Here is a 20946-nt window from a genome sequence, read left to right as displayed (position 1 = left end):
AGCAGGTACAGTACACTGTTCAAATGATAGAAGACAGATGACATGAATTTGTAGGACAGGCAATGAGAGAGAGAGAAATAGAGAAAGAAAGAAACAGAGAAAGAGGGAGGGTGCTATGTCCCAATAAAATGTGTGACAAAGAACCTCATACTGCCTTGACTAGACGAGTTATCATCTCCTGGGTCTACAAAGCAGACCCCCCCCCCCCCCAAAAAAACAGGGGGGGGATTTGGTAAAGTGTGATGACATGGTAGAAAAAAACTGAGTCGGGAAGAAGGTGCGAGGTCACCGTGACAGATTCAATCAAAATCTGTTCTACGAGGACAAACAATCAGCAGCGCTCACTCTGCCCTCCAACCAGCCCTCAGAGCAGGGGTGATGTCATTCAGTTACAGGGGGCATACTCACACTAACAGCGAGGGGGGAGGTGGGACTGGGCGTCCATCATCCATGCGGTGTAGTCTTTTACCCCCTAAGAGCAATGGGCCAGTAATACTTCACGCTACAGCTCGGTGATACATCACAGAAATGGTGCGCTAATGTATCCCATGGAAACCACAGTGAATTGTCCTCATGACTGTACGCTAATTGGAATTATGAATAATAACAACATGTCATTTGTGAGGAGGTGAAGGACTTGAGCACGGCATGCAAACAGGAACGTGAAAAACATGCTTATTTACAAACGCGTATGTATGTAAAAAATACAATTAAAAATCTTATGAAACATGTCAATATACACCAAGTATAAAGATAACAAGTATAGCACACACCCACACATATCCTAGCTGTCCCTCTTCCTCTAGATGTTCGTGGAGAGAAAGTGACAGCACTACACAGACATCTGTCACATTTAGGGACTTCATATTCCTTGTGTTTAAGTGTTTAATTAGGAGGTTGTCCCTTTCAGATCTGATTAAGTTCTGTGAAGTGGACGGAAAAAGTATGCGTGAGTGAGAGAGACAGAGAGCCATCGCTTAGTGTGGAACGTGTGACAAGCCCTCGGTCATCGTCACCACTGAGACGGTCCATTAGAGTCAGACAGTGAGACGCGGCTTTCAGTCATTCAAGCAGTGTGTTGGACAGCTCAGAGGGTCATCTGGGATGGTGGTTGTGCTAAAAATCAGACCAAGACCGGGGGAAGGAGGAGGACCATCCTTACACCCAGTCTCAATGCCACAGTGAATAACATCACGTCAGGTACAAGAGCACGCGACTACACTGGCACTGTTAGCGAGGACTGAAATGGTCACAGTCAATCTAGGTCCTCCTATAGGAGAAGGGCGTCCGTGGGCTTGTTTACATGCAGATTACCATAACAATACATGTAGAAATCTGTGGAGGACGGAGAAGCAAACATCGCGAATGGCTTCTAGAGATATAGACATGTCTAAGACACACATTGTATATGGGGGAAGGTTTAAAGAGCCACTGAAAACACCGATTGGCACGTGTGTTTCTCTGTTGCTCATTGGAAAAGCGAGATTTCAGTCTTAGGTGTGTTTCCTGACCTATTTCACTTCCTCAAAATAACCAGAATGAATCTAACATAACTCAAGAAATCTGTACTGAATTTTGACGTCTTTGACAAGGATGTTTTAGATGCGCAATTTTACATCTAACTAAGGTGTTTGGTACAGTGTTTCTCAAGTTCAGAAATGCACAACGTGTTGTCTTATGTAAACAAAGTCGGAGCTGCTGGACAGGTCTGTTTCACTGTCTATGCTATTGGATAGAGAGCTATCAACGCAGCTGTTCACTCCATGTTAGTGGGCAAATGGACATCATCGGATCAAAATCCATCCTTCATTTACCCGTTGTGACGCACAGATATTCCAAACTCCGTTTCAGACGAGACTGACTTTATGACCAAAATTATCCTATTGACACTATCTAGTCAATTTTGGCACTAGAATAACTGTCTGAATTGAAGCCATGTAGGCTGTTTTCAAAGGGAATTGCAGTCGCTCTTTAAAATGTTTGTGTAAAATGCTGTTAGAAAACCAGGATCTAAGTTTCTTAGGTAGACCGCCTAACTAGGGCTGTTATGGTGACCATATTACCGCTACACCGGCAGTCCCAAGTCAAATTATATGTGACCGTTGAGTCACGGTAACTAGGCTTCTCCAAAACTGCGCTCTGATGCCGCTGATGGTGATTAGTAGGCCACTCAAGAACATTCAATATCGTCTTGGTAAGAAACTCCAGTGTATATTTGGCCTTGTGTTTTAGGTTATTGTCCTACTGAAAGGCAGACTGAACCAGGTTTTCCTCTAGGATTTTGCCTATATTCTGTAAATTTTTATCCTAAAAAACGACATATTCCTTGCAGATGAAAAGGATACCCATAACATGATGCAGCCACCACCATGCTTGAAAATATGAAGAGTGGTACTCTGTGACGTGTTGTGTTGGATTTGCCACAAATATAACACTTTGTATTCAGGACAAAAAGTGAATTTCTTTGACACATTTTTTGTAGTTTTACTTTACAGCTTTGTTGCAAACAGGATGCATGTTTTGGAACAACATTTTTTTCTGTACAGGCTTCCTCCTTTTCACTGATTTAGGTTAATATTGTGGAGTAACAACAATGTTGTTGATCCGTCCTCAGTTTTCTCCTATCACAGCCATTTAAAGTCAGTTTTCTTACTCTCTGGCAACTGAGTTAGGAAGGATGCCTGTATCTCTGTAGTGACTGGGTGTATTAATACATCATCCAAAGCGTAATTAAAGGGATATTCAACATCTGTGGTTGAATCGTTGTGGTTGAATCTGTATTTTAAATGCACTGCTCGACTGAGGGACCTTACAGATAATAGTTTGTGTGGGGTACAGAGATGAGGTAGTCATTCAAAAACCATGTTAAACACAATTATTGCACACAGAGCGAGTCCATACAATTTATGTGACTTGTTAGGCCATTTTTACTCCTGAACTTATTTAGGCTTGTCATAACAAAGGTGTTGTATACTTATTGTCAAATGTTTTATTAATTTGTAAACATTTCAAAAAACATAATTCCAGTTTGACATTATGGGGTATTGTGTGTAGGCCAGTGACACAAAATCCCAAATTAATCCATTTTAAATTCAGGCTATAAGACCATTTTTTGGGGAAAAAGTCAAGGGTTGTGAATACTTTCTGAAGGCACTGTATGTAAAGACCTGATTGAATTGACAATAGTCTGATGGGTGAGAATATTATCAAGTGCTTGTCAAATTGTGAATGAGAGACTGATGAAGTGTGTGCCTCCTGCGCAAGAAACAGAGATGAAAACAGGCCTTTCATGCAACTTTTTTCTAATCATCAGTCGCATCATGTAGCATTAGAATGTATTAGAAATCATAACATATAGCCTACGGTTTGTTATCATAAGTTAAATTGCATAAATAACTCTAAATTAAGCATTTAGGAGGACCTGTTCCAAATGATCCCTTTTTGAACCACAACACAGAATAGCACTCCCTCGGAAATCATTTGGAGAAAATATATTTTCTATTTCATTTTATATTCTTCTTAATATAAAATAATGCCACACAAATTATAATCAAATCTTGTCTACTAAATTAACTACTTTATCGCACAGCCATATGGCGTAGTCAGATTAGGGCTTAACATAATGATGACTCCAAATATACTCTGATTTCTTTCAGTTTTTCTGAAATAGACTAATTACGGATCTATTATGATGGTGTAGGCTATATTAAATGGATTTATTAGACTAGAAAGTAGATGTTACCAAGATCAGCATCAGGAGCTTGTAGGCTACACGTGGAAGCCGGAGATGCTAAACGGGTTTCTGTTAATTAACAGTCAATTACCGTGAGACCGGCAGTTATTTGCATGACAGTTACCGGCTGACAAAATGTAATGACTGCCACAGCCCTTCACCTCACAGACCAGATTTTCAAACTATAGACGATATTCAATCCCTTATTTTTGTCCAGGAAACAAATAGAAATTCAAAGGGGTTAATTCAATTCAGAGAGTGTGTTATTCTGTGTGTATCTGTGAATGAGAAAAAAAGATTGAGAGAACAAGTAAAAACCTTTCAGAATGAATGTGAAAGAGAGAGCGGAGGAGAGGACAGGGATGATGTATACTGATCATAGTCTTGGTGGTGATAGTAATCTCTCTTGTCAGCATCAGAAAGCCAAGGCCGCAGAGCAACACATCTCTGCCTCCATCTGACACCCTCTGAAGTGGACACAGCTAGCCTGACCTGGCCTATACATCCCAGAATAAAGCTTACAATATGACCGGTCTGAAAGAGTCTTTACATAACAATAGCTACAGAAACCTGGAAAAACTGCATCTCATTTTGGATTTAAAATCCAACGAGTTTCTTCTCAACGCACGAGTCACTCAATCAGCCGAAGGGACAGATGCCGATAGTGAGCCATTACTATATCTGAAAAAAATCGTATACACATTACATCCTAAACCAAACTTTAGAGCATGATTGAGACTGGCCATTAGGAATCCTCTGGGCAATTCCTCATCATTACCGTGTCTGTATCGGAAGTCACCGAGGTCAATAGAACGGCCGGGCCTGGTCTCGTGTTACTGACGACTGAGTTGCGGCTGAGACGGCTCTATATACCTCTGTAGGATAGGGCTCATCATGATAATTAACATCTCACGTTACCATCACATCTAAATAGCGCTCTGATAAAACAATATTAATGGGAAATACATATGAGCCCGGATCGATGGACGGATGACCTAAACACAAGCCGCAGGACACTCTGCAATCAACTGCATTCATATTGGAATCCTACCAGAGCACCTTCAACTTACCTGTATTTGATATTGGAATCGTACCAGAGCACCTTCAACTTGCCTGTATTTGATATTGGAGGTTCTCCTCTAATAATGTTAATCTGTTTGATTGCTGCATCTAGCTGATGCCAGCTGATGCTATGCTGTGGTGGTCATGGAATAACTGTAATTGACCGAATAGCAAAACGGTTATGACGGTTGTTTCTTTTCATGACTGTATTCATCCATAACCGTCGGTTACGAGGTTGTATGGTAATTGTGCCAGTCCTTACCCAGAAAAGCAGTGGGGACTAGGAAAGGAATCCCAAATATTGTATGAGCTTCGGAGTGTGCAACTGTCCCAGATGTGTAGCTCTCTACTCCTGAGATATTTTAATGCAACATATGTCTAGCATATCCTGTACCACCACCTTTCTTTCTTTTTGCTCAGGACTATTAGAGTGGATCTCAGTGTCAATTAACTAGGCACGCTGTTTGCAGTCAGTCCATTCAATCAGATTTCAGTCCGTTTAATCACAACATTGCGTGTGACAGTCATCTTAAAATATCACTGCCAAAGTCTACTTCAATTTTATGGTTCATAAGATTAAACCATGAATATTTTGTACGGCTGTCTTAGTTTTAAGGCAATCCTAAATAATTGATGGTGACTGCAAAACTCACGGATCATTAAAGGTTATATTTTTGCCAAACACGTTTCATTATAATTTATGCTCAATGTCGTTCTATCAAGGTTTTACGTCTTAAAAAGACACACACAGAGTTCTAGAGACATTTAACATATTTATATATTCTGTAGAGAAAGATATTTTTTAAAACATATTGTTTCTGAACATTCATATGAACCGATCAAATATATTGCAGGAAGTATAAAACCTTCCTGCAATATATATTTTTGGAGGGGGGAATTATTCACTGTGTACATACAGTGCATTCAGAAAATATTCAGACCCCTTGACTTTTTCCACATTTTGTTATGTTACAGCCTTATTCTAAAATGGATATATTTTTTTCTTCATCAACCTACACACAATACCCCATAATGACAAAGCAAAAACTGTTTTTTAGAAGAAAAAATTTAAAAAGAATTAACTGAAATATCACATTTACATAAGTAGTCAGACTCTTTACTCAGTACTTTGTTGAAACACCTTTGGCAGCGATTACAGCCTCGAGACTTTTTGAATATGACGCTACAAGCTTACACATCTGTATTTGGAGAGTTTCTCCCACTCTTCTCTGCAGATCCTCTCAAGATCGGTCAGATTGGATGGGGAGCATCGCTGCACAGCAATTTTCAGGTTTCTCCAGAGATGTTAGATCGGGTTCAAATCCGGGCTCTGGCTGGGCCTCTCAAGGACATTCAGAGACTTGTCCTGAAGCCATTCGTGCGTTGTCTTCGCTGTTTTCTTAAGGTCGTTGTCCTGTTGGAAAGTGAACCTTCGCCTCAATCTGAGGTCCTAAGCGCTCTGGAGCAGATTTTCATCAAGGATCTCTCTGTACAGTGAATATTGTTTCTCATGGTCTAATGGTCCTTTAGGTGCCTTTTGGCAAACTCCAAGTGAGTTGTCATGCTCCTTTTACTGAAAAGTGGCTTCCGTCTGGCCACTCTACAATAAAAGGCCTGATTGGTGGAGTGCAGCAGAGATGGTTCTCCTTCTGGAAGGTTCTCCCATCTCCACTAAGGAACTCTGGAGTTCTGTCAGAGTGACCATCGGGTTGTTCGTCACCTCCCCGACCAAGGCCTTTCTCCCCCGATCGCTCAGTTTGGCCGGGCGGTTGCTCTAGGAAAAGACTTGGTGGTTCCAAAATGTCTTCCATTTAAAGATGGAGGCCACAGTGGTCTTGGGGACCTTCAATGCTGCAGAAATGTTTTGGTACCCTTCCCCAGATCTGTGCCTCGACACAATCCTGTCTCGGAGCTCTATAGACAATTCCTTCAACCTTATGGCTTGGTTTTTGCTCTGACATACATTGTCAACTGTAGGACTTTATATAGACAGGTGTGTGCCTTTCCAAATCATGTCCAATCAATAGAATTTACCACAGGTGGACTCCAATCAAGTTGTAGAGGGTCAAGGGGTCTGAATACTTTCTGAATGCACTGTATGAGAAATACAATAGGCTTTCCAAAAGTACACAATGATCCATTTAATAGTGTTAATCAAATAATTCCTCTATACTGAGTCATTGTAATTGTATGCAGTTATTCAGTCGAGGAATAGGTGAACCTTCGTATTTGGTGCTTTGTTGCAAACAGGATGCATGTTTTGGAATATTTTATTCTGTACAGGCGTCCTTCTGTTCGCTCTGTCATTTAGGTTAGTATTATGGAGTAACTCAGTGGTTGTTGATCCATCCTCAGTTTTCTCCTATCACAGCCATTAAACTAACTGTTTTAAAGTCACCATTGGCCTCATGGTGAAATCCCTGAGCGGTTTCCTTCCTCTCCGGCAACTGAGTTAGGAAGGACACCTGTACATTTGTAGTGACTGTGTGTATTGACACATCATCTAAAGTGTAATTAATAACTTCACCATGCTCAAAGGGATATTCAATGTTTTGTTTTTTTACCCATCTATCAAATCGGTGCCCTTCTTTGCAAGGCAATGGAAAACCTCCCTAGTCTTTGTGGTTGAATCTGTGTTTGAAATTCATTGCTTGACTGAGGGACATTACAGATAATTGTATGTGTGGGGTACAAAGATGAGGTAGTCATTCATAAATCATGTTAAAAGTCCATGCAAATTATGTGACTTGTTAAGCAGCTTTTTACTCCTGCATTTATTTAGGCTTGCCATAACAAAGGGGTTGAATACTTACAGACTCAAGACATTGAAGCTTTTACTTTTTTATTAATTTGTAAAAATGTCTAAAAACATAATTCCACTGTCATTATGGGGTATTGTGTGTAGGCCAGTGACACGAAATCGAAATTGTATAAATATTATATTCAGGCTGTAACAACAAAATGTGGAAAAAGTCAACAGGTGTGAATACTAAGGTCCTGTAATTGTCTTCCTAGAAAGTGGAACATTCGACCAAAAGATCAAAATTCATTTTCTGCTCGTGTAGAAAAACAACAATGAATAATACAAACTCATTATAATGGTAGTGTGTCCTCTGTGTTGCTGAACCACTGCTATAGGAAGAGGGGTAAATGAGGGTCCTGCTGTGTCTGCAATCAGCAAGGCCTTCAGTTGTTCACATTATTACAGTTCTATTCAATCGGATTAAGTACAATCACTTAATATATCGATGGAACCAAGAGACAGTCAATTGTGTTCATGGAGAAATTACATTCCAAATAATTCCCATTCAAGACATCCCCATTGGAAACAGTAACGCTCTGACAACCCATTCAAGTTGTTAAATGTGTTTTTTTTCATACCTCATTTAATGTATCTCACTGGGTGGGGACGTGGTTGTGGTTTGTTAGATCACTACTGACAGAAACTTACCTGGATCTTGATAGGCCAGGAGAAGTTGCTGACATAGACATAGAAGGTGATGTTGGAGTTGACCCGGAAGTTGAACTTCTCACAGGAGAAGCTGTCTCTGTGTTCCTGGATATTGGTCTTGGACACGATGGGCACCTCCTCGCCAGAGATGGTGCCAGCTGGGGGTGAGAGGTGGGTCATAGTGTAAGATGTCAAAGGAAGGATACTGAGAGGATAGTACAGTTGGCGATAGTCAAATCACACATATAGGTACAGAGGGGATAGGTACTGCTGTGACATTTGTGCCAGTCGAACAAAAACGGAGTTTCATGATGACAGTCGAGAGAGAAGACAGATTAGCCAGGCTAGTGACGTTTGAGAAAACAGATTAGCCAGGCTAGTGACGTTTGAGAAGACAGATTAGCCAGGCTAGTGACGTTTGAGAATACAGATTAGCCAGGCTAGTGGCGTTTTAGAAAACAGATTAGCCAGCAAGTATCAAAAAAATTACAGAGAAAAGTGGCATTCACCAGTGGTGTAAAGTACTTAAGTAAAAATACTTTAAAGGCCTACTTAAGTAATTTTTTGGGGGTGTCTGTACTTTACTTTTTATATTTTTGCCAACTTTTACTTTACTACATTCCTAAAGAAAATAATGTACTTTTTACGCCTGACACCCAAAAGTACTCATTACATTTTGACAGGAAAATGGTCAAAATCACACACTTATCAAGAGAACATCCCTGGTCATCCCTACTGCCTTGATCTGGCGGACTCACAAAACACAAATGCTTTGTTTGTAAATTATGGGTGAGTGTTGGATTGTGCCCCTGGCTAACCGTCAATAAAAAAAAGAAAGAAAATTGTCCCGTCTGGTTTGCTTAATATACGGAATTTGAAATGGTTTATACTTTTACTTTTGATACTTTAGTACATTTTAGAAGTTCCATTTACTTTTGATACTTAAGTATATTTAAAACCAGACACTTTTAGACTTTTACTGAAGTAGTATTTTACTGGGTGACTTTCCCTTTTACATGAGTCATTTTCAATTAAGTTATCTTTACTTTTAGTCAAGTATGACACTTGAGTACTTTATCCAACACTGTCATTCACAAATATAGTGAGTCTAGAGTGAGCCCAGTACAATGACAGTTTAAGAGCATACATTATACTGTAGATGCATGTACATTTTGTGGTAGAACCATGGCTGAGTGGTAACACTGTTCCCCTCAACACATGTAACTCCCCACCAAAGACGGGTACAATCCCTGAGTGGACCCTTCCAACTTTCCCCCATTTTCAACTATGTATCCCCTTGTCATTTTTGAGCTGTCCAAAAAAAGCTTGAAAATATACAAAGGAGAGTGGAAATCTACTTTCTTAAAAAAAACAGACATGCTTTTATATTTTAAGTGGTCCAAAATGAAGACGTTATCAAGAATACTGCATTATTAACAGGCCAGACATTGGGACAGCTTTAATAAAAGATGACCCCAACCAATTTATCAGTGACATAACACACTCACTGTAATTGCTCTGCACATATATTCAAGCCCTGAAGTTTCCTCTCAAATCAAGTAAAAAACTAAAATCTGGGCCCGGTACAGTCTGGGCAAAGTTTTATCTTAATTGAAATCACACAAAAACACAAAAAATACCAATGCCATAATTAAATACTACCTCCCCTACATTTGTCAAGAGGGGCATTCCCCTACAGACATTCTTATCTAATGAGGGACATGGACCAGAACAACAAAAGTACCAATCCCTCTGGAAAAGATGACAAACAGAGATATGAGTTTCTTTCCTATCCTAGGTGAACAATACAGTATAATGTCCTACATTGGATTCTGTAGCGCAGGGGATGTACGCTGTCTGACGCTGAGTGGGGGATATCTGCCGTAGACCGTAGTGAGTGTAGCAAAGGTGGACAATAGAATCAAATGAGAGGGCAAGCCCTCAACATGTTGTCAAATAAACAGTCACTATGGCACATATTGAACCACTCTATGGCAAATGACGATCTAACAAGACAAGTTACCTGTTGAGCCAATAGACCAGGTGATGTTGAGGTTGAAGTTGTTGGACGCATTGATGGACATGTCCAGGTTCTTGTTGCTCTGTAAAATATCAACACAAAAGGAGGTCAAACACACGTATTCCAAACCAACACTATGATGGTTTGGAATGACTTGGAATTATGCTAATGTGGGTTCTCTGTTTTACATCAAAATAGATGCATAAAATACATAACAGAAAGGCTACATGAGACCCGTCCCTCGGGCCCATGGTGTCTGAGACCTCTGGGTGGTGACTGGCTGACCTGTTCAGGAGTGGCCATGAAGTTGATGGCGGTGTAGTGGTGGTCATCCTCCTGGAGAAGGCTGAAGGTGAACTGGTAATCAATCAGCAGGTTATCTGCAGGGACAGAGACACAAACAGCAGATCAGGGACCGTCTTCTTAAAGTGCAGGGACACAGTCTGAAGAACCCCAGCCGGAAGAGTTACCCAAGAAACAGACCACAAGTGCATGTGACTACCTTCATTTTCATATCAATAATGCAGTATTTCAATCAGCACAAACAAGAGTAGAGGAAGATCTATATGACATGGGTGTCCACTAATATACTGAACAAAAATATAAAACGCAACATGCAACAATTTCAATGATTTTACTGAGTTTTAGTTCATGTAAGGCAGTTAATTGGAATAAATTCATTAGGCCCTAATTTATGGATTACACATGACTGGGCAGGGGCACAGCCATGGGTGGGCCTGGGAGGGCATAGGCCCACCCACTGGGGAGCCAGGCCCAGCCAATCAGAATACATTTTTCTCCAAAAAAGGGCTTTATTACAGACAGAAATACTCCTCGGTTTCATCAGCTGTCCGGGTGGCTGGTCAGACAATCCTGCAGGTGAAGAAGCCGGATGTGAAGGTCCTGGGCTGGCGTGGTCTGCGGTTGTGAGGCCGGTTGGACGTACTGCCAAATTCTCTAAAACGATGTTAGAGGCGGCTTATGGTAGAGAAATTAACATTAAATTCTCCGGGAACAGCTCTGGTGGACCTTCCTCCAGTCAGCATGCCAATTGCACACTTGCTCAAAACTTGAGACATCTGTGGCATTGTGTTGCGTGACAAAAGTGCAAATTTTAGGGTGGCCCTTTATTGTCCCCAGTACAAGGTGCACCTGTGTAATGATCATGCTGTTTAATCAGCTTCTTGATATGCCACACGTGTCAGGTGGATGGACTATCTTGGCAAAGGATAAATGCTCACTAACAGGGATGTAAACAAATGTGTGCACAACATTTGAGAGAAATAACCTTATTGTGCATATAGAACATTTTTGGGATATTTTATTCAGCTCGTGAAACATGGGACCAACACTTTGGACCAACATTTTGCGTTTACATTTTTGTTCAGTATAGAAAATATTCACCGGGATTCAATGCCAGTTCTATTTTTATAAACGTTTGTCCTCTTCAATGACAGAGTACGAGCCACAGTGGGGAGTAATGCGGGGATTTGGAACATTTAACATCTGTACCTCAGCAGGAATCTAGAAAGGTCACCTTGTCTGATTCCATTCAGAAGAAAGCCCTTGATTCGGAGGGTAGTGTCTAGGAGGAGCCATGTGAGAGACGGTCTCTAGTGGATTGTCAATATGCTCAGCAGGACGTTTCACTGTTAACCCTTCAGATCACTGTTATTAACTCTTTAGAGGATTTCAGGTTCAACCAGGGGGTGCACAACTGAACTCAGGTCCTCAAGGGGTTGCTGAGCCTGCAGGTTTCCTTCATGCCTTTTGATCAGACCTAGGAAGCCAGGTATGTGCACTCTATAGGCAGTCAACGCTATGAACTGATCAATTCAGTGTCAGGGAGCATTAGAAAACAGCAGGGATACTGTCCTTGTAGACTGGGTAAAAGCAAGGCTGCTGGCACCGTAATTGGGGAGGATGGGCTCATAGTAATGGCTCGAATGGAATGGCTTCCTTGTGTGTTTGATACCATTACATTCACTTCATTCCAGTCATTATTATGAGCCATCCTCCCCTCACCAGCCTCCTGTGCTATACACACACACTGGCCATCACAACCAAATCTCACTCCCTAATAGGAAATGCCATCTTCATAATTTGTCAATGACAGCTGAATACACTACACGTCTCTGCCTCAGAAGCTCACACTGTGCCATTCACTCCCCCATTTCACGGCTTCTATGAACTGATGTTAAATCAGCCATGAATGTGTTTACGCACCAGGAGAACAAACAATTGTTTGTCATCGTTCTAACTTGACAAAAAAACACTCCTGCAGAGTTCAGAGAAGACTTAATTTGACATCCTTTCAGAACACATATTTCAAGCCTTAGCAAGACGAAAGGAAATTATGTTTGACAAATAGTTGGTTTTGTTTAGCCGTCACGGAATTAGAAGATATCAGATGAAAGCCGATGTGTCTCTCTCTCCCTCCAGCTCCAGGCTCACACACGTTGCTGTGTGTTGTTTATCCCATAAGGGTTGTCAGTAAACTTCACAAAGTTCCACATGCTCTGCAAAGGGGACACAGAAGTCCAGGGAAATTAAAAGCAGAGTTTCTGGGGTGTTTGGAGCCAGTATTGTGCGTATTAATGTTATTTAGAGCAATGCAGCGCCCATTCAAAGAACCCCTGCTATTTCTGTGGTAATGAGAGAGTGTGTGTTTTCCAGAATAAGAGTGTGACTTCACAGAGAAGACAATTAATGACATTATGAAAAGTGGAAGACTTGTCAAATTGCACAATAATTTTCTACACATTTCAATATGTTAGATTTCACGCCTGATATAATATTATCCACTGTGGTGCAAAAGCTCAGTGTGCAAATTAAAACTGACATCAGCAAAATAATAAAACAATTTACCTTGGATAATCTAAATGACATGCATGTGAACATGTTCGTTGGGGACAAATTCTACCTTACAAAGATAATTAAATAAAGCAAGGTAAGCATCAAATGAGCCGCACAAGACTAAAAGGAAATCCATCTGTTTTAAAAGTTTTCATAAATGAGTCATGGCATTAGCATAATGTGTAACTTTATTCAGCGTCTGAAACAAAAAAATTCAAGAGCAAAATCTCACCTGTTAAGTCATTTCATATTCAGAAGCCTGCTTCATGCCTTTTGATCAGACCTAGGAAGCCAGGTATGTGCACTCTCTGGGCAATCAATGACATGAACTGATCAGTCCAATGAGTTGAATGAAGCCTCATTCAACATCTGCTATACAGGATCCACTTGGAGATTTCATCCAGTGCCTGTTACTATTCATTACCTTGCATTTGAAACACTCTTCAAAGACTAAGAACAGAATGTACAGCATGATAGTACAGGGGTAAAGCAATATATTTAAGTTAAAATACTTTCTTAAAAGGTCAAGATGGTCCTGTATGGCTCTGTTAGTAGAGCGTGGAGTTTACAGTTCCAGGATAGTGGGTTTGATTCCCGGGTACACCCATACAAAATGTAAGCATGCGTGACTGTTAGTCGCTTTGGATAAAAGCACCTTCTAAATGGCATATATTATTATTAATTATTATATAAAATCACTGAAAAATGAATTTTCAAAAAGGACACCATTGAGACTTTACTTTCAGAACACTGGCTCAGAAGAAGTGGTGTCCTTGATTATTCTGGGCCTACAGGTAAAGTGACACTTGTAATGATGGAGGCATAGCTATGAATATGGGATTCTGATGGTAGCACTCAGCTGTCTGATGGTACCACTCAGCTGTCTGAGCCAACTGCCTGATTGATAATGTTCAGACATTTATTGTAGAAGTCAATTGTATGCTCAGAATGACTAGGATTAGTTCACGTGGCGATAGTTCTCTCAGTCGGACAGACCATAGTCTACAGACCCCAGTCTAATTTGGCAAGTAGAGTCGATCAACACAGAGAAGCCTCCGTGCTTGGGTCTGGGGAGAATATCTCTATCTAACACTGGTTAGGCGTCTGGGCAGAGTGCCGGTCAGATAGTCTTTAGGCGTCAGTGCAGAATGCCTGTCAGATATTGTTTACGCGTCTGTGCAAAGTGCCGGTCAGATAGTGTTTAGGAGTCAGTGCAGAGTGCCGGTCAGATAGTGTTTATGCGTCAGTACAGGGTGCCTGATCCTCTCATGATAAGAGGCTTGAGGGAAAAGGCTGGTAATGGCAGGTGGTGTGGCTGGTGGGACACACTTGGTGGCTCCTTCTCATTAGGGCCTGCTAGCTGACACTGCTCCACTGAGGGCAACTCATTACCACACCAGCCTGGTCAGCTACTGATGACCAGCTTCCTCATTAGAATCGGCCATGATTACATTCTGGTAGGAAGTCATCTGAGCTGAACCACAGTACTGGTCCTCAAACAGCACAATGAACTAGACCAGCCTCCAGTGATAGTAATTCTGCTAATACTTCCTAAGTAGTAGTAGTAGAAGAATATGTACATAGTAAAGCCATACAGTAATTGTAGAAGTATTAGTAGAAGTAGTAGTAGTAGAAGGCGTACAGTAGCAATATCTCCATTAATAAAATGTAATGCCTCATCATCATTACTGTCACTATCATTATTAGTGTCATTGTGCTTGATAACTCCACAACTCCACAGTTCTGCCTTGTCACAACTGACATTAGCGGATGGTTAAATAATTAGCATGTAATGAGCCTGCAAAGTAAACATCAATCCACTCAGAGAGGGCGGTGTGTGCGCTACACTTCAGTCGCCCTGATTCACTAGGCATAATTGGCCCAATTAGTCTCTATAACCTACCCATTCACATCCCAGCTTACAGATCCCACACGTCTGCATATCCTACATGTCCAACAAATCCGCACTGGCAGTGCTTCTAGCAAAGGCAGGGCTGGACTCGTGATTTAGCAAAACAACATGATAAAAGCTTTGAATCTTGATTGACTATGACATATTGGCCATACATCAAAGCCATGGTTATGACATTGGGTATCCATCTAAGTAGCATTTAAGTGGGGCTAAACATTTGATCCTACATAACCCTTTAAAGAGTAACTGCCTTTAAAAAGCAACAAATCACTTGGAAAATTACCTTTGTGGCGTCGATTCAAGTCAGAAACAGTCATTCAAGTGTCAAAATTTACTACAAAGTGTCAATAGGATCATTTTTGTCAAAGTCAGTCTTGTCTAAAATGGAGATTGGAAAATCTGTGCATCACAACAGGTAAATTAAGGTTTGCCAACTACCATGGGGTGAACAGCTGAGGTGATAGCTCTCTATCCAATAGTATAGACAGTGAAACAGACCTGACCAGCAGCTCCGACTTTATTCTGACCTTGAGAAAAACTGCACCGAAGATGTAATTAGATGTAAAATTGCACAACTAGTGCGAGGGAAAAAAAGGTCAAGCGCGAGTGTTTGTTCACGAAAGGCATTTGAGGATTATTTAAGATACCTCTTTGAAGAGGTAGGGTTTCAGATGTTTTCGGAAGGGTGGGAGGGCCAAGAGACCAGAGGTGGCAGAACAGAGTGCTCAGGTTGGGGTGTAGGGTTTGAGCATAACCTGAAGGTAGGAATGGGCAGTTCTTCCTGCTGCTTCGTAGGAAAGTACCATGGTCTTGTAGTGGATGCGAGCTTCGACTAGAAACCAGTAGAGTGTGCAGAGGAGCGTGACATGGGTGACATGGGAGAACTTGGGAAGGTTGGTCAACAGGTGGGCTGCAGCATTCTGGATAAGTTGCAAGAGTTTGATGGCACAAGCGGGGAGCCCAGCCAACAGCGAGTTGCTCATATGAGGTGAACGACAGCTTTGCTGATGACTCTGCCTGTTAGGATTAAAATCAGTCACACCTTCTCACAGACCTCAAATACAGCTGTTATTCATCCTCCATGTCCACTGTGAAATCTGAATTAGAGAACGATCGACATGGATTTTTTAGGGCCAGTACCGATTTTTGGGGGTGTTTGTCGATGTCCGATATTTTAGGCTGATAATTCAATATCATCAAATTAAATTTCCCAGAGACAGCCATGCACACATCAATGCATCTTTTTTTAATCAAAATGAATTGGACTGTTTTTACAAATCTAAGTACATAACATAAAGGTAATACTTTTATTTCAATGGTAAATCTCTCGATAAACTGGGTAAATTAAGACATCATATAGGCACTGCTGTTGGTTTGACATCTGTGGTTTCTGTGATCAGGAAGAAAAACAAACTCAGCTGCCAGGAAGAAATTCAAAACAACTAATTTGGATAGTTCAACTATCTGTCAAGAAATGGGCGGGTTTTAACGTGATCCTACTGCTACGATTGGATAGAGTGAGGCTGTAACTCCATTCCCTTTCACGTCTCTCATATCACTTGGTGCTGTTTACTGCTACTATGAGAACTAGCTCAATGGCGATGATATTTGTGAAATTGTGTTTTTTTTATAAATAAAAAATGGATGGATAAAAGTAGAGACTCAGAGCTAAAAAATGGTATATCATACACTACAGTTGAGGAACAATGGGAAAGTAATTCTGTTTTGAAAGTCGTAACCTGACTTTTGAGAAAATGTCCCTTGAATGTTTTGGTACACCTACTGGAGAGCTCTTCTTTCTCTACACCCATACAGCATCATTCACACCCTCTTAAGTTTAGCCCCACACAGCTCTTTAAGAATTCACATGTGAGGCCATGTACTAAATAACCAAAGATTACAAGACTAAAGGTTGGTTTATACTACGGGTGTGTTCGTGAATTCAATCTGGAGTGCCAGAGTGTGTTCTGGGCATTTGAAAACTCAGAGCATTGTCAGATTGTCTGTTCGTAAATTCAGAGCATTTCTCTCTCGGAGCGTTCTGACCAAACAACAGCAGTCAAGCACCCAAGCTAACTGGCTAACGTTGGCTAGCTACTTCCAGACACAAATGGGCGAAAAACAGCTCACTCTGACTATTTTACTCACCCTAATTGTTGCTGGCAACAATTTAATTCCGCTTTTTTGCCAACGTTTACTGACACCAGCCATATTCAACGGGTGTTGAGCATTTGTAAATTCATCAGTTCTTCTTCGCTATGGCACACTCAGACGAGTGCTCTGAAATCGGAGTAGATAGCTTTAACTTGAAATGAAAACGACTTTGACAAAATTAGAAATGTGTAATATGTGAAAATGTAGCTAGCTAGACTATCTTACCCACATACATGGATGGACGCTTCTCCCACTCTGTAACAGATGCCATGGCTGCCTTAGTTTGAAGATGCAATCCAGAGACAGGTGTTTTATACAACAGCCTGTTCTCTTTTCGACTCAGTCTGCATATTTGCAATTAAATGCCAACATTTTCTCCATCACCTTAGCTATCATACTCTAATTCCACCGTGCATTCCAGGATATACTGCTTGTCAAGACAAGGCCCAAGTCCCCATCATCCGCGTGAAGAAAAGACAGAGAAAAAGGGTGAGGAGGGCGGGGTATCTTGTAAGAATTCGCAGACGAGTAGGTAAACCACCACTACCCTCTGTATTATTGGCCAAAGTGCAATCATTGGAAAACAAACTGGATGATCTATGATTAAGACTATCCTACCAACGGGACATTAAAAACTATAATATCTTATGTTTCACGAGACGTGGCTAAACGACGACACGGATAATAGAGCTGGCTGGCTTCTCCATGCATCGGCAGGACAGAGCAGCTACGTCTGGTAAGAAGAGGGGCGGGGATGTGTGTCTATTTGTCAATAACTGCTGGTGCGCGATGTCTAATATTAAAGAAGTCTCGAGGTATTGCTTGCCTGAGGTAGAATACCTCATGATAAGCTATAGACCACACTATCTACCAAGAGAGTTCTCATCTATATTATTCGTAGCCGTCTACTTACTACCACAAACCGATGCTGGCACTAAGACCGCACTCAACCAGCTGTATAAGGCCATAAGCAAACAAAAAAATGCTCATCCAAAAGCGGCACTCCTAGTGGCCGGAGACTTTAACGCAGGCAAACTTAAATCTGTTTAGAGACTTTAACGCAGGCAACATCGGCACAGAGCTAAAGGCTAGAGTTGCCGCTTTCAAGAAGCGGGACACAAATATGGACGCTAATAAGAAATCCCGCTATGCCCTCAGAAAAACCATCAAACAGGCAGAGAGTCAATACAGGACTAAGATTGAATCCTACTATACCTGCTCCGAAGCTCGTCAGATGTGGCACAGCTTGAGAACTATTACGGACTACAAAGAGAAACCCAGCCGCAAGCTGCCCATTGACGTGAGCCTACCAGATGAGCTAAATGCCTTTTATGCTCGCTTCGAGGCAAGCAACACTGAAGCATGCATGAGAGCACTAGCTGTTCCGGACGACTGTGTGATCACGCTCTCTGTAGCCGATGTGAGCAAGACCTTTAAACAGGTCAAATTCACAAAGTTGCGGGGCCAGACGGATTACCTGGACTTGTACTCAAAGCATGCGCAGACCAATTGGCAAGTGTAGTCACTGACATTTTCAACCTCTCCCTGACCGAGTCTGTAATTCCTACATGTTTCAAACAGACCACCTTAGTCACTGTGCCCAAGATAGCAAAGGTAACCTGCCTAAATGATTACCGCCCCATAGCACTCACATCGGTAGCCATAAAGTGCTTTGAAAGGCTGGTCATGGCTCACATCAACACCATCATGCCAGAAACCATAGACCCACTCCAATTCGCATACCGACCAAACAGAGCCACAGATGACGCAATCTCAATTTCACACCACACTGCCCTTTCCCACCTGGACAAAAGGAACACCTATGTGGGAATGCTGTTCATTGACTGCAGCTTAGCCTTCAATGCCATAGTACCCACAAAGCTCATCACTAAGCTAAAGACCCTGGGACTAAACACCTCCCTCTGCAACTATATCCTGGACTTCAAGACATGCCGCCCCCAGGTGGTAAGGGTAGGCAACAACACATCTGCCACGCTGATCCTCAACACTGGGACCCCTCAGGGGTGCGTGTTAGTCCCCTCCTGTACTCCCTGTTCACCCACGACTGCGTGGCCAAGCACGACTCCAACACCATCATTAAGTTTGCTGACGAGACAACAGTGGTAGGCCTGATCACCAACAATGATGAGACAGCCTATAGGGAGGTCAGAGACCTGGCAGTGTGGTGCCAGGACAACAACCTCTCCCTCAATGTGATAGGAAAATGAAAAAGAGGGCCGAACAGGCCCCCATTAACATAGAAGGGGCTGAAGTGGAGCGGGTCGAGAATTTCAAGTTCCTTGGTGTCCACATCACCAACGAACTATCATGGTCCAAACACACCAAGTTGTGAATAGGGCATAACAACATATTTTCCCCCTCACGAGACTGAAAAGATTTGGCATGGGTCCCCAGATCCTCAAAAAGTTCTACAGCTGCACCATCGGGAACATCCTGACGGGTTGCATCACCATCTGGTAGGGCAACTGCTTGGCATCTGACTGTAAGGTGCGACAGAGGGTAGTGCACACAGCCCAGTACATCACTGGGGCCAAGCTTCCTGACATCCAGGACCTATATACTAGGCGTTGTCAGAGGAAGGCATAAAACATTGTCAAAGACTCAGTCACCCAAGTCATAGACGGTTCTCTCTGCTACTGCACGGCAAGCGGTACCGGAGCGCCAAGTCTAGGACCAAAAGGCTCAGAGAAAATGACTGAAAACCTAATACGTGTATCTTGCCACAAATTGAGAAACAAGTACTCAAAAGATCTCACAGATGGATTTGAAAATGAAGTGCAACATCTAAATGAAGTGCAACTTTTTCAGATGGTCATTCTCCTGTAGAGCTCCCAAATGCCATCCACAAGATGCAGCTGCAGAGCATTTATGGAGAGGTGTGTACATTGCACTGCGAATCTTCTGTACAATGTCTGTAACCGTTGCTAGAGGTGAACGTGCCGTCAGTAAGCTGAAACTTATAAAGAACTATCTAAGATCTACAATGTGCCAAGACAGGTTGAACAGCCTTGCCGTCCTTTCAATTGAAAATCAGTTAGCTAAAAATATTTACTTGAAAGACATAAATGAGTTTGAGCACAAGAAGGCTCTATGCTGGGCTCTTGGTGCAGTGTAACCTCTGACTTTAGTTTACAGGGAACAAACACAAGGACAAATGCCTTAACCCGTTCCACCCAAGCCTGCCCGGGGATGAGCAAAATACTGTTTCAGAGTATTTTCTGTTATGGTTTATCTCCGGTTGAACTTACTCAGGAATGCCCACATAATGCCTTGACGCTAGAGTTGCAGTTTCATAGATGCTTGTTCTCTGTAGGTACCACATTTATGCCTGCAGTCCACATAGTTCAGGATTTTTTTTATATTGTGGGTATGTTATTTAGGCATATATTTAGGAATTATGCATAGGGCAGAAGAGGGTTAGCCTTGTTTATAAGAATTGGTAATAAATTATTTAATCTGAAACATGGATCATTGGTAATTTCTTCATTAAAACGGACTACAATATCATATTTAAAAAAATAACTACCAATTGTGTAGTTATTTACAATAAAGCATCATAAACATCTCATGACACACAGCTTTTGTTAACATAAGGAACCAAAAATGTTTGCAATACTGTTAATATAGGCAAAGGATGAAGGTGGAAACTAGAAACTGCACAATTGTAGTATAGAGCAGCAGAAGCTTATAGTTAGTACATTTAATAATACATTGTTCAGTACGTTATTTAAATCTGA

The 20946-nt window shown here is 41.6% G+C and overlaps 1 protein-coding gene across 2 annotated transcripts in view; it reads right to left on the bottom strand.

Moving 5' to 3' along the window:
* The window catches only part of LOC115193654 (attractin-like protein 1), a 341916-nt gene that overhangs the window by 158452 nt on the left and 162518 nt on the right, over positions 1-20946 (bottom strand). For both annotated transcript variants that reach the window (XM_029752515.1, XM_029752516.1), the window contains 3 exons: positions 10552-10646; positions 10270-10348; positions 8247-8404 (listed from right to left, as the gene is read on the bottom strand). In XM_029752515.1, the coding sequence (XP_029608375.1) occupies positions 8247-8404; positions 10270-10348; positions 10552-10646 (332 nt within the window). The remainder of the gene's footprint in view (positions 1-8246; positions 8405-10269; positions 10349-10551; positions 10647-20946) is intronic.

The sequence above is a fragment of the Salmo trutta genome, chromosome 5 (genome assembly GCF_901001165.1).
Source record: "Salmo trutta chromosome 5, fSalTru1.1, whole genome shotgun sequence".
Taxonomy (NCBI): Eukaryota; Metazoa; Chordata; class Actinopteri; order Salmoniformes; family Salmonidae; genus Salmo; species Salmo trutta.
This window is presented reverse-complemented; position numbering and strand designations above follow the sequence as displayed.